The 15,422-nt window shown below is 39.6% G+C and overlaps 1 protein-coding gene across 3 annotated transcripts in view; it reads left to right on the forward strand.

Moving 5' to 3' along the window:
* clcn2c (chloride channel 2c) overlaps positions 1-15,422 on the forward strand; it is a 135,652-nt gene that overhangs the window by 93,290 nt on the left and 26,940 nt on the right. For all 3 annotated transcript variants that reach the window (XM_046388449.1, XM_046388451.1, XM_046388452.1), the window contains exons 14-17: positions 553-663; positions 4,873-5,086; positions 12,054-12,187; positions 14,156-14,346. In XM_046388449.1, coding sequence (XP_046244405.1) covers positions 553-663; positions 4,873-5,086; positions 12,054-12,187; positions 14,156-14,346 — 650 coding nt within the window. The remainder of the gene's footprint in view (positions 1-552; positions 664-4,872; positions 5,087-12,053; positions 12,188-14,155; positions 14,347-15,422) is intronic.

Here is a 15,422-nt window from a genome sequence, read left to right on the forward strand (position 1 = left end):
ACCTCAAAAGCTCATTAATAAACATGTCATGTTTGTTTGCTTATTGCTATAAACTGAAGTGTAAAAACAAAGACACAGCCAGGCTAGCTTTTTCCTGTAAAGCTAAGCTAGCAACCTGCGGGCTGTAGCTTCATATTTAATGGACAAACATGAGAGTGATATCAATCTTCTCATCTAATTTTCACAAAAAAGTCAACTCATTCCTTCAGCTGAGTTTGCCAAAAATTCAAAAACATCACCATTTTTCTCCGGCAGGCGTCAAATTATTGGGGTGAGAAACAAATTGTTAATTTATTTTACCTCCATATTTTTTTGTAACTGTTTTTGCACTCTTCTGTTCTTGTGAGCTGCCACGACAAGTGAATTTCCCCACTACAGGATCAATAAAGTTCATCTTATCTTATCTTATCTTATCTGAGTAATAACATTTTTGTTTATGGTTGTCCCTGTGGAGCAGTAGCTCAGTACAGTCGTGTTAATTACTGTCCTCAGTGTTAAGGCCAGTATTGATTCTAGCTTCTGCTTCCCTGCGTGTGTGTGTGTGTATTTCAGGGGCAGCCTTTGGTCGTCTGGTTGGAGAAAGCATGGCAGCCTGGTTCCCAGATGGCATTCACACAGATGGCACCATCTACCCCATAGTGCCAGGAGGCTACGCTGTCGTCGGTAAGTTAAAGACACAAACATCGCCGCTCTCCATATTCTCGCTTTCTTTCGTCTCTAATTTGTGTTTTACTTTTTTCTTTGGGTGTTTTCTTGAAAGTCATTTTTACTGTTTGCTCTCACTCTTCTAAACATTTTGTTAGATTCACATCATTATTATTGGGCATTGTGGCAGTTTTAAGAACTGCATAAAAATATTTTTCATTCTTATCCAACGCAGATACTTTGAAGTGATTCAGCCTCTTCAGTATATTAACTGTATACACATTTGTTTCTTACTCTCGTTAGGTTTCTCTGAATCATCAGTGCTTCTATTGGAGTAAAATATTCTACAGTTTTTTGCCCACACTCAGAAAATGAATCAATATGACTGTTTCCTTCAGCTTCAGTCTGTGTTGATTTATTGTTGCTTCTTGCCTTCTGGAATAAAATAAAAATAAAAATAAAAAAGTGACACAAAGCATGTTAAAAGTATATGTATTACCTTTCTTTTCAGTAAATATTATAAAATATAACAGTAATGTGCTTTTCAACCAGTCAATCAAACTCTATTTGTATAGCAGTTTTTACACAAGAACAATGTAGTCCAAAGTGCTTCAGTTCTCTTTGACAGACTTCATTTTTTCCGTGTTTCTTTGTTTCCTGTCCGTTTGTAATGTTTAAGCATTCATGTGTTTCTGTTTTACAACTGAGCATTTGCTCTTTTCTTGACAAATCATAAACATAAATGTAGTTTGAGGTATTTTTTTTCTTGCTAAGTTGCTAAGCATGGTAGCTAAGTCAGCTATTCTTGCAGCTGTTTCACAGTAAAAGCCAAAAGGTTTTTGGTTTGCTCCATGATTTTGGTCAGAGTTTCAGCCATGTTTTACCACCGCTTGTTTGAAATGTATGACAGTTAAAAAAAAAATACCAGCATGATGTGCTTAATTTATATGAAAGTTAAGTAGAATATTGAAGATTTTAATGAACTGCTGGGATTTCAGAATGTAGCAACCCTGGGAGTTTACATTAAAAGTATCTGAACAATGCAAACTATATCGTAGATTTCCAACAAAGCACTGAGCAACACCTCAGGCAACTTCTTATTATCAAATTACTAACAAGAAAAATAGGTTTGTCTGAAGACTGAGGCAATGAGAAAAGTGAGTTGCAAAATAAGATTATTAAAAACGTTTTTTGATGACAATGGAATTTCTGTTAGTGCTTATGTTTGAAGATAAAGAAAAAATTTATTGGAAAGAGAAACTTTTAAACCGCCTTAGGCATGCAGCATTTTTCTGCAACCTAGAGTGTTAGCTGAAAATGAAAACACCTCTTTATTATTGAATTCAAGTGTGGTATAGAGCTGTTTTTCAGGGGTTTGCTTGGCCCCTTACTTCCAGTGAAGGGAAATCTTAATGCTTCAGCATACCAAGACATTTTGGACAATACTATGCTTCCAAATTTGTGGCAACAGTTTGGGGAAAGTCCTTTTCTATTCCAGCATGACTGCAGTGCACAAAGCTGTTATAGCTGCAAAGCTGTCAGTTTATTTAGAATGTGATATTTAAGTCCCTGTTGGTGTTGTGGTCATGTGTTCCAATACTTTTGTATATATCGTGTATATGCTGATACCAATATATCTGCAAAAGGCTACTATTGGCTGATTTATCCAACTGTCCAGTTTATCTGACTCTGCTGAAAGAGATGCCCTAATGGCCGACCTTATTGTCAGTGATTATGTGCAACTGCACAAGTACAATCAGAAGTACCTGGGGTCATTATTCTTCTACTTATTTTATTTATTTTTTTTTTTTAGAACAAGAAAGATGTTTAAACAGAAAACTCCTTAGTGGACTTCATGTCTTGCAAACACCAGCTGTGCGTTCATCACCGCGTCATTTCCATCTCTTCTGAAGTTGCGTGTCAGATGAGATGCAGTGTTGTGATTCCATCCACTGTGCTACTTGTTGACAGCCGTGCTGGTTATGGCACTGTTGAAGGTTGACGGCGGCTGTTTTTCAGAGCTGCTGATGTTGTTGTTGTTGTTGTGCACCGTAGCTGATGACTCAGCCTTTTACAAGCCTGACACTCTGATGAGCCTCTTTCATCTCACAGCGGAGCTCACTTTAAGGACTGAATGTTAGGCCGGGCTGAGGCAGCGGCAGCATTTATCTGAGGGGGATAGGGAGACATACACAGACTTAATTAAGTTACGAGAAAGAACAATGAAACCTGCTTTTGTCGACTCTCTCACCCGCCATCTGTTTCCCTCCTCTCTCTTTTCACTTTATTTTAATGCATTCATTTTCTACTGTTTTTTTTTCACTGTTTATCTTATTCTTTGGATTGGACTCATCCATTTTCTCTGCTGAACAGTGAAGGCTCGCTTTTCCCCATGCTGCTCTGTCTGCTTTGTTGCAGCTTCTATATTATTTTCGCAACATTTTATTGGGGAAAAGTAGGATTTGGAAATATTGAGGCTCCTTCTCGTATTGAATTAGTGGAATAAGTCTGTTTTGCCTTATGGGCATATGAGAGAAGACTGTGTGGTGAGGAAGATGAATTTGTTTTATAAGCCTGAGAGCAGAGAGAGAAAATTGGTAACAGGATGATGACTTCGATTCTTTGAATAAATAGATTGGATCAGTGTATGTGATCTAAATCAGGCATGTGAATAAGATATTGATGCTGCACCCTATGTTGGTGATAAGCATAACTGAACCATATGACCAATTATATATTGTACATGTGGATATGATAATGGTAGGTAATAGGGGTGTCTAAATCAAAAACTCATCGAAAAGGGCTTTCAATTTCGGTCATCAAATCAAAACAGGTTCAGCGATTTTTTTCTTTCTTCTCTCCACTTTCCCACATCGTTAACTTGTAGCCTGCACCTCATAACACTGTGTACATGTAGATGATCACCTGAGTGGTACCTGAGGTGTTGGGTTTGTGCTCATTTTCAGAGAAAAGAGGGAAGAGTGTTTACTCAGGGCAGATTTGAGAAACCGAATGTTGTAACAAACTAAATTTCTATCTTTTGTTGTATATCTACTGTTGAATGCCAGAGAAGTGGTATTTTTGTTGAACTCTGGATTCTTTATTTTGATGAATTATTGTTTGAACTTCCCCATCTCTATCCTGCAGAAAGCCACCAGATAAAGTCAAGCTGCTGTTGCAAAATGTAAATGATATTTTTCAGGGCTTCACTAATTCATATGTGATTGTGTATCAATGGCATGGCTGTCAGCGCTGAAGAAAAATGTTTACATTGAAAATCGAATCACATTGTGCCATTGAAATCAAAAATCACATCCAGTCTTGGAATTGGAGAATTGTGCCACCCCTAACTGGATCTCAATATCCCCACTGCCTCCGGTACATCTTGTTCACCACAGTAAGAATTACACTCAAATTAAAACAGAGGATTGTGGAGTGAAGAGGCAGTGGTGGAAGAATTATTTAGATGTTTGTTTTTTTTTCTGAATATGAAGTGCTCCATTACAAGTTCAAGAAAGTACAGACTGAGAAAAATATATTTTTATTTATCTGTTTGATGTTTTGGTGTCAAGGGAGACAGTGCACATTAAGAAGCATTGCTGTAAATGTGCCAGTTAACCAAAATGCTATTTTTCATCTGCAGTCCTGAGGACAAATGTTACATAATCACCCTGAAAATAATATACGACTACTGATTTTAATGTTGTGTATCTCTGTGAAATGTAGTGAATCGTGAAAGTAGCACAAAACAGAAACACTGTGAAATACAGTGTTGTATTTCAAAGTTAGACTTTAGTGCTGGACTTGAAGACGTTACAGATCACCATGCAATTTTTTTTTTAAAAACTTTGAGAACAAAATGTGTTTTGACTATAGTCACTATTAGCACTATCCTCTGTTGCTGACACTATTCTGTTTTGAGAAATTAACAGGTCTGGTGAAAAGTGAGATTTGTAAGTGAGAAATAGCAGCAGAAGTTCTTGAGTCATCGGCATTGTTCAGAATCCTCTCTATTGTATGCTACGGGATAATAAAATAATATTTCTGGTTGAAATCATGGTAATATTAAACGATTTTTCATTCTGATGGATGATGTCCCTGAAACCTCCTCAAGGGCCCCCTGTATTTCCCTCCAGAACCCACCTTGAAAACCACTGATCTGAACAATTTCCCTGCCGTACTTCTCTGTTTGTTTGCTTACCCAACTGTCCTCTCCCCCACCCAAAGGTGCAGCGGCCTTGTCGGGAGCGGTCACCCACACGGTTTCCACCGCAGTCATCGTGTTCGAGCTGACTGGCCAAATCTCCCACATCCTGCCGGTGATGATAGCAGTGATCCTGGCCAATGCCGTGGCCCAGTCCCTGCAACCCTCCCTCTATGACTCCATCATCAGGATCAAGAAGCTGCCCTACCTCCCAGAGCTGGGTTGGGGACACCATGAGTATGTACACATATTATTACATTGTATTACATTATATATTAGGTTGTTTCCGCCACAACTAATGGGAAACAGCAAACAAAACATTTGTCAAGATTAATATTGCAAATGTTGCCTGTTGTACTACAACTAACGTTGTCAGTTAATTACAGCACTAGAGCAACACAGAAGAATATGAAGCAGACGAAAGTATATTAAGAGAATGTATGATTTAAAAAATATTTTATAGCCATGACCACAGCCACATGAAGTTATAATGTTCATTGATGGGGAAAGAAAGAGAATAGGGATAATTCATAGTATGAACGTTTTTTTAAAATAGCTTTTTCATAGATTTAAAGCACCATTGTTCATCTTTATTTTTCTTTGTACTCTGCATTCCGCACAGCAGGTTTTATACAACATGAAACTCTCGGCTGCAGTGCTGCACCGAAGGACTTTACGTGGGTGTTTGTGTCATTTAAAGAAATAGATTTACATTATTTACAGAACATCGATGCCACTCATGTTTCTACAATAAATCTGAAGCTACAGCTAGTTAGCTTAGCAAAAAGATAGATTCAGCAAACACAATATAATGTGTTAGTGAGCTGTAGAGATGTTACTCATCAGATTTTCTTACCTGTGGACAGATCTGTCCTAGATGAACTTCACTTTGCCCATAGACAGCATTTTTACACAACAGCATGCTAACATTTAGCTTTTAACGTTGTCCTTATTAGCATGATAACGTTAGCACAGTAACATGAAAAATGTTGTTTATGGGGCTCTTCTCTAACTTTTGACTATGTATATATTTTCTGTACTCAGGATGGCAAAGGCATGACCTGTCCTACTCTGTGTCTGATTGGCTTACCCTGATGTTAATACCCTCACCAATATCACTCCTCCTACTTTAAACTGACCTACCCAGTCAAAGAATGCAACAGGTACTAGCCAATCAGAGGCAGAGAAAGGCACAATATGACTTCACCATCCTGGTAAGGAAAACTGACATACTGCAGTGAGTATGGTAACGTGGCATACTGTTTGTGCGATGTGCTAACTTCAGCATATCAACATGTTAGCTGTAATCTCTAACTAAATCACTTCAGTTGTTCTTTGTTTGCTCTGCAGAGGTTCATTTCTTTCATAGTGGAAGTTTAATCACTTATATAATGGCTTATACTAATACTGTGTGAATGTTGCCAGTCTTAATCTTAAATGCTAAAAGGTAAAGCTAAGTGCACAGTGAGTCTTAATGGTTTTAAATATTGTTTTTAATTTAGCAGTTTCAGCTCCAAATATCACACATCCATGCCTTCAGGGTACACTTGGAATCACAGGGAGGAATTTGCTTCACAAAAAGACAAACAAGGATGGAGCTGCCTGGCTCAATGGATCAGCGTTAACGTTGCTTTTTAATTGCTTTTACCCCATTAATAATTTATACCAACCACACAATACTGAATACTGGGATTGCCAGCTGCTTGGTGTCCTCTGAGCTTGGTGGAACCACACAGAAACACTTTTCATTTAATTGTTCAGAGAAGATTATTGTTATTGATGCTTGAAAATCATTTGGTGGAGATAATAGTTTGGATGCATCATCCACAAATTGGGAGTAATAAGGAAAAAATTTATTTCATCCTCCATCTGTTTATCATTTTCTGTGGCCATCCCCTGAAGAGTTTCATCTCTGTCTGCTGCTTGAATCCCTCACTTTCTCCATCAGCATGTCAGTTGACCCATCTCTTTGTTATCTATTCCTCTCTCACTCTATTGCTACTGCTGTCTTCTCCTTTGTCTCTCCTTATTAACTACTGTGACCTCATGGCCTCACCATCTCATCCTCATCTCTCCTGTCTTGTCCTGGAGAATGAAATGATGAGAGGAAGCTATGTGTAATGCGAGCTGTGTTTTCAGTGAGCTGTTGCACAATTGCTTGTTTTCACTTTGCTTATTATATAATGTGACAAACTCTCAACACACTGTGAACCAACCGCACAAGTTTCCAAAGTCTATATGTACTATGCAGTCATTAAATATATGATAATAAGAAGTACTAGTATTTGCTTTAAAGTATAATATGTTTTTCTTACAGCTTGGATCTCATTTTCATAGTTCAAACAATCGGTTGCATTAGTTAATACAGAAAAAATACATATACAAATATATATATATATACATAGATATCGCATAGACAGTGAAATAAATGGACAGGGCTTCTGGGTCTGCAGAAGTGCCCTGCATTCTTTCTGCTGAGTTTATGGTCTCATTTTGCTAGTTTCAAGTCTTACAGTAAGATCTTGATTTGATAAATTATGGTCCAGTTTACTGTAAAATAGTGCTTTGAGTGTGGCTACCATGTGATTGACAAGTCACTACTTCTGGCTCCAAAAATCCAAGATAGTGATGGCCATAATGTCAGACTTGAGGATACAAAACTGTGGTTCACAAACCAGTGGGTCAAGGCCAAGGTTACTTCATCACTCTTAACTTCTCTTGGGAAAGCTACATGAACGTTATCTCATGATGTCTGATCTAGCTTCATCACTCTCATGCCTCACTTGTGCTTTTAAATGAGCCAATTCATAAATGATATGAACCCAAATTGGCCTCATCTTCATTTCTAGAGATGCTGTGATGAAAACCCTGCTGCTCTGCACTAAGCCTGGCACCCAGCTCTGCACTGTCACATTATTGTGGCAGGAATCTAATATAAACAAACTTTTTTTTATATATCACTGGATCTGTATTTCATTATAGTAACAGTGAGAAAGCAGTGTATGTTAAGATTACCTAGTGTGACTTGTAAATACACGTAGCACTCTTACATATCCTGCACTCTTACATATCCTGCACTCTTACATATCCTGCGTCTCCAGTGATACATTTAGAGAAAAACATGTTTGAAATTTTTGCTGGGGAACATTAATACATAATTTCTGGAATATCCAGGAGTTGATTCCTGACTGGAATTAATGAATTAGACAGTACAGTTTGGAGCAGCTAAACTCCTGGGGTTTACATTTAACGGTTAAACAAACCTACAAGTTGGTCCAATTTATTTTGACCAAATAAGGCAAACAGTAAAATGAATCCCCAAACGTCCATCAGTTTTCAGACTGATTTCCTTGTTTAAGATTACTGCAGGGTGCCAAGTATGGGGAGATTTGTTAACTCAGAATTCCCTGAAAAGCTCAACATCAAGAACAAATCTTATTAATTCAACAAGATTTTTCTTAAGGTTATTTGCATGTTAAAAGGCTAGTAAATAAACAGCAGCAGTTATTGAGAACTGACAGTGATCAGGCAACTAATCAATATTAGCCAGTTGGCCACTTATCTCTAGATGACCTCAGCAGAACAGCCTACAATCTAAATTACTGTTAACTTTTGGTTCTGTGTTCCTATATTTAATTCAGAATTAATGAAGATGCCCATGGTGTACATAAAGCACAATTTTGGAGAGGTCTTTGTATGTGCCTCTGCCAAGTCGGTCTGGGCAGGCAGAAACAGATCGAAACAGTGAGCAGAATGCATTGAAACACATGCCATTCCTCAGCAATCTGATCCTGTGACTGTGTTTGTATTTGTTTGTAGCGTTTCTTTACTTATCCTGGCCCTTGTTTGTCCCTGGAGCCGTTTCTGGGTATATTTGATTACAGTGGTCGCAGGGCATGGCTGGATTAAAAGTTCAGGTCAGGTCTGGAATTGATTTAGAGATAATTGTATTAATAGACTCATTGTGGCACGGAGCTAAGGTCAGGTATGGGTATGCAAACTGAACCCATGCAGGACAGGTTAAAACGTCTTTACGTCTGATGTAGCTTGAGCTTACCAGACCTCATACCAGCTTTTACAGTGGCTGCTAACCCAACTGAGTTGCACTGTGGGTAATGTAGGCACCAGGTTGTGACAAGAAAGAAGAATGTGTGGAATAACAAAGATGGCATCTCTGGTTCTGCTAGATCAGTTTTAAAAGCCGTCAATTGGCGGGGTTCACCCTGTACTGGTCGCCAGTCAGTCGCAGGGCTGACACACACGAAGACAGACAACCACACACTCACACACTCAAACCTAGGGGCAATGTAGAGTAGCCATTTAACCTACTGTGCATGTTTTTGGGTTTGTGGAAGGAAGTCAGAGAACCCAGAGAAAACCCACACAGGGAGAACTTGCAAACTGCACACAGAAGGGCCCAGACCACCCCACAATAGAATCATTTTATGATAAACACAAAGTTTCCAAATGTTAAATGTTGCCAGGGCATGAGTATGACTGAGAAACTATCAGAAAGCCTTTGTGTGTGTGTGTATCTACTCATGCAAAGTGAAAATAAGTCATGGCACTACCATCTATCATCAAAACATATCAAATTATCTAGACATAATGACATACGTTTCGAAATGTTAGTTGCTGAGGCGTAAAGATGATTGAAAAACTGTCAAGAACACCCAAACAAAAATGTAATCTCCTTCAATCATCTATATTTAATAACACTCATAGTATGAACTTGAGTTGCTATGTAGAAAGCCTCTACTTCCCTCTGTGCTTCATTCAGTTTTTTTCCACCTCTTTGCGCCTCTCACCAAGTCTGTGTGTGTGTGTGTGTGTGTGTGTGTGTGGGTGTGTGGGTGTGTGTTATATTACTGCAGCATATGAGAGTGGAGAAGGAGGGGTAGCTGAGACACTGTAGGTAGCAAGGCCCCCTCCAACCTTAATGTGTTTTTCACTCAAAGTGGAAATTATCCATCTTACGCCCACGCGTCCAAACACACACACACACACGCACAGGAATACTTGTGTAATACCTGCCATAAAATACACACATATGAAGGCATGTTCATTTGCACATACACCCACACAGCCATGGGCAGAATTGAATTTCTTATCCAGTATTTGTGCAGATATGAGCACACACAGATCACATATCCACCACAGTCATGCTGTTACCCTTCTCTCTGATCATACCCAGCAGCACACATGAAACCTTTTCCACCTCCTCTCTCCCTTTTTTATTCAGATCAATCTCTTGCATTCTCTCTTGCTGGATCAGTCTTTAGCTGTGGAGTGGTGTTTAAAAAGTGTGGGAACAATTATATAACATCACTGTGCATGTGCGATGTGTTTTCTATTTGTCACTCCTGTGTTTCTTAGCATTTCGTAATGGCCAATTATAGTTGCTGAACTGTCCTCGGTCCGCTTTTGTCTCTGCCCGTCTGACAAGGAGCAGGGACACAGCAATGATTATATTTTCTCCTCATCATAACAAGCATCCTTCTCACACCTTTGCCTATGCACACCCCCATTCACACACATATCAATGCCCCAAGCCTCTCCACTCTACTCTGGACAATATGGATGATCTTTAAGTCTGGATTTATAACTCCATAAGTCTGTTTATCTTGACTCGAATCTATAAGCTCAGGCTTAAAGCGAGACAGCTCAAACTGATCAGATGTATTGCCGAGCCTTGCAGGGAGGAAGGTTCAATTAAGAGGAAACCAATCAGATTTCATCAACTGCCTTTGATATTCCAGAGGGAAATTAGTCTTGGCAGCGGTTGTGGCCAGTTCAGAGCCATGCATTACATTATTCTCTCAGATCCACTAGCAAATTAAAAGAGGTTGCCAGTGCATCAGAATAAGCGAGCTTTCTTCAAGGGTGGTTTTTGTTCAAAGGTTCTTTACACATATATATTTCTGTACTTTTATCACAGGCTTATATGAAAAAGTAGTAATTCAGTCTTTATCAGGTTCATTAAATCTGTTTTATATCAATAGGTCTCTGTTTGATGTGCCCAGGAAGCTTGTTTAGATCAAACAGGAAAGTGATAACAGAAACTGGGTGTTACTTTTGTGTTGGACAGTTCTACACCTCATTACATTCAGCTACAGTGTGGCAAATAACGTCTTTACGTAGGATGGTTTTTTGTTGTTCCAGCAAAGTTCTTGTTGCATCATTGAACAGCAAATAAGAACCCTTCCTTTCACTTTGTGACACTAATATTAGAGGAGCCACTTCATATTGTCTCACTAGACCCTCCTTTGAGTGTGGCCGTTTGGAACAACTTCTGCGTTCAACCATGGTCTGATGGTCCGACTTATGAACTAGCTGTTTCAAACATACTCCAGCCTTTAAGGTGGTGGAAGGACACAACTAGCAACTTCAACTTAGAGTGTCAGCATCACAGAACAACCTGAGAACCTTTCCATAAGGTTTTGTTGTACCGCAGAATTCAGTTGGTGCCATTTCCTGGCGCTGTATACAGGCCTTTTTCTTTGTGAGGATCCTTGACCAACTTTGTGCTCTGATGTATTGAAGTGGAGCTTGGGGAGGATAGTCATCAAATTAACTTTGTATTCCAACAGAGGTCAGTGTATTGAGTTGTCACCACAACAAGGAGTGCAGGCTTGGCCGGAGCCTGTGTCCTGGCACAGCTATGGGGCTTGGCAGCGGAAACCATCAAGCGGCTGCTGTCACGTTCACAGATTTTGGCAAGCTTGGGCAGGAAGAGAAAGCTGAGTGTTTATGACTGGTGTACCGGGGTGTACTATTCTGCTGAGGCAAGATCTGCTCACACAGTGTCACCTACTTTCCCCCTACTGCACACATGGCCATGCCGTCACTGCCGCTAACATCCACATGACGTGTCAACAGTGTAACGTGTTATTGGATTGACCAGTCAGCTGGAGGAAGGATGTGCTGTTAGTGTCTGCTATGAAAGGAGAGTTCATTTTTATGAGAACTGCACTGACAAAGCTGAAATTACAGTTCAGTGGCTTTTGTGGTTTCATAATTCATCAGAAAAAGTATCACCAAAACATTAAAGCCGGCAGCGTGCATGTGTTGGTCATTCAGGGAAATGTTATTTGGTTCTTTAATGGATCCATCTTCTTCTTCTCACTCTTTTTTCCCCTCCTTCCAACATTTCTCTCATCCTCTTCCTCTTCCTCACATGTATTGTCCCCCTTTCCCCACTCAGGAAGTATAACATTCGAGTGGAGGACATCATGGTTCGAGACGTGCGGTACATCACACTCAACTGCTGCTACAGAGACCTGCACAACGTCCTGATGACCGGCCACCTGAAGACTCTGGCACTAGTGGAGTCAGCGGGTGAGACACAATCACATGCACATACTGTATAGAGTGAAAAGTTTTACTGCTTATTTGTAACAACTTTAAAAATAAAATTTCTTTTTTGGTAACTAACTGTACTTTACCTTGTTATGCTATAGTAGTTTTATTTACAGAGCCGCTGAGTGCATACAAACATAAATGAAAGTAGAATGCACATGTATCTAAACTATTATACATATATATATGAATTAATTGTCAGGTGGTTTCTAAGTGTTTCTTAATGCTAAGAAACTAGAATGTGTACTATAATTTAAAACTTTTGGGACCATATTTTCATATCTTTTCACAGTTAGAATGAACAGATGGCTGGCCAGCTTAATGAATTCTTTGTATTTGAATCAATCAATTTTTAATCAGTTGATTTTTTATTTATTTTTTGATCAGATTACCATGTGTAAATTAAATGTGGGTGCTCATAGTAATAAGTCATCTTATAGTTCTTATTTTTGTTTTCCATCTAACAACTCAGTTCTAATCCATGCTCTCTTCTGCCATTGTGCACTGCCTGTCCAACACCTAACTGCAGACATTCTGATGAACATAATGGAGCATTTAGCAGTTAAACAATCCAATAGTTTCCTCTGAAGTCGGTGAAGAACAAAGCAGTTGCATTCAGTAGGTGGTCAGAAACACTACTCCAAATCACGCTAATAACATCTCCGTGTTTGCTGGATATTTGAATTGGTTTGCTAATACTAACAACTTTATAAGGTCATGTGTTTACAGCTTGTTCTGCTGCCCCAGCCCCAGGGTGGCTGCAAAATATCTCACAGTGCAGCATCAACCTTGAAATTAAATTTTATTTAATTATTCACAAACACATTAAATACTTCACTTCTTCAGCACAGAAACTGCCTGTGTACAGTATTATTGCTTGATTTGTAATGCAGATTAAAAAACTTTAGAAAGTCAAACACCCAGTCACAGGTGAGTTGTGTAAACCTGTTAAATTCTGTGTTTGATCTTACCTTCAACCATGTAAACATAAAGGATTCAGAGAAAAGCAGTGCTGACTCACTTGCTTGATTAAACTGAAGTGCTGAAGAAACCAGCTCAGGGAAATAGACTCCCCTGCCATTTTATTAATCATTTTTCATCTGGACACTTCAACTGCCATGAGATAGTAGGAGGTTCGTACAGTAGTTGAGAAGACATATTCCTTCACTGACATCTTTTATACTCCATAAGCTGTAGCTTTGATATGTTGCAATAGGACAAAGTACACACTCGTATACAGATGTATACCATGTGTGTGAATGATGATACCATGTTGTGCTGATAACTGTGTCCGATACATTAATGACACTGTTGCTGATGCCGTTGGACTGAGAGTCTTTACAGTCTGTACCAAAAACAAATTCCAGCGACCTTGGTGGTGCGCTCATTAAAGTGATTGATTGATTGATTGACAAACTTGCCTGGACACAGCTTGCTGATGGCGCTGCACTTGCCAGCTCACTCAAGTGCAAATTTGGTATTCCGACATCGTCTCAATTATGTAATCGTGCGGGAACAATTAGCTGCGGCATTTAACCAAATACATAATCAGCACGCACTGTAACAAAGGCAATTACTTAAAGCAAGCAAGCTGGCACCCACACACACAACAAACACACACACACACACACACACACACGCACTGCGTCCTGGGCTCTTGTTATGTAACTCAGCTGAGCCCTCTGCAGTGCTGCAACATGTGTTTGGAATCTCCTGCAGTCTGCTCAGTCTTCCCTCCATAAACAAGTTCTACTGTTTCCTCTCATCCTCCATTTCCATGTCTTGCTCCTTCCGTCTTCTCACCTCCCCTATCCACTTTGTTTAATTGCCTCTCTCTTTCACAAAAACTGTTCTCTACATCTTCCATCCTCTTTCATTGCCCTCAACCTTTTTTTCCCCTCACCTGCCCTCCTCACCTCCTTTCTCTGTCTGTGTCTCCGCTCCCAGAGTCCATGATCCTGTTGGGTTCCATTGAGCGCGCCCAGCTCCAGTCGCTACTTTCCCAGCAGCTCGGTCGCCCCAGGCGGCTAGAGTACATCCGGGAAAGAGCCATCGCGGAGAAGAAGCGCCTGTCGGTTGTATCAAATCCAGGCAGCGAGGATGGCGGTCAGCGGGTCAGTCAGGAGGTCCGCTTCCAGGTCAGAGGTCACCGCAAGTGGTGGGAGGAGATGTGGTGCTACACTAAGCAACATTTGGATAAACCTTCATTTTCTTATTACATGGCACTGAAAATGAAAAATGAAAGATTAGTTCTGTCAGTGACCAGGAAACTGAGCTGATGGCTGGAGGGTCAACACACTCGTTAGCACAGAAACGTTTGACATTTTCAGGCAAAGATATCTCCAGTCATTCAAAGCTTAACAGTTTCTCTCTATTTGCAAAAATTTAAAAAAAGCATTCTCGAGATGATCAGTTCGATGCTCCATCCCAAACAAAACCAGTTCAAGAACCAGAGGTTATTTGGTTGACAAAAAGGGTTAACTATGTTGATGTGTGTGTAACAGATGGACAGCTTAGAGCGTTATTAACATGTTATTAAGTCATCCATTACAGTAAAAGGGAGAGAGAGAGAGAGAGAGAGAGTGAGTTAGAGTGTTGTAGAGTGTGAGTGTATGCAGCAGTGGCTTATGGTAGGTGTCTAAATTATTTCAAGGTCCTGCACTGTAGTGCTCAAAATGTCAATTTGTCTTTTTCTGTCTTCATTTCTCTTTTATCAGTTTGCATTGAGTGGACATGAATAAGACTTTGGGCAGAAGGGGTGTGTGTGTGTGTGTGTGTGTGTGTGAGAGAGACAATCATTTACCTTTTGCATTTGTTTTTCCTAGATCTGTCTGATTTCATGTCTTCTTTCACTCATTTTTCCTGCTTTCTCCATTCCTTCCTGCTGCTTTTAAATGTCTTCCTATGGTCACATAAGCCTTACTGTATGGTTAAACTGTGATATATATGTCCACATGGTTTGAGTAAGGTTTTTAAATGCTGGCAGATACCTTTGCATCTGTGATTCATGATAACAGATGTTTTTTGTTTTATCATAGGGGAGAATCGCCTTTGCCAACCTTTGCTTCAAACCCTTCCATAAAGCAGCAATGTTTGTGTGTTAACAGTGTAGGCTCACCCGTCACTTGTATTCTTTAATTAATGTTCAACAGACTGAAGACTGACTGAATTTAACATGATAGAAGAAACTGACTGAAGAAACTGGCTGATGTCC

The sequence above is a fragment of the Scatophagus argus genome, chromosome 5, assembly GCF_020382885.2.
Source record: "Scatophagus argus isolate fScaArg1 chromosome 5, fScaArg1.pri, whole genome shotgun sequence".
In the NCBI taxonomy this organism is placed as follows: domain Eukaryota; kingdom Metazoa; phylum Chordata; class Actinopteri; family Scatophagidae; genus Scatophagus; species Scatophagus argus.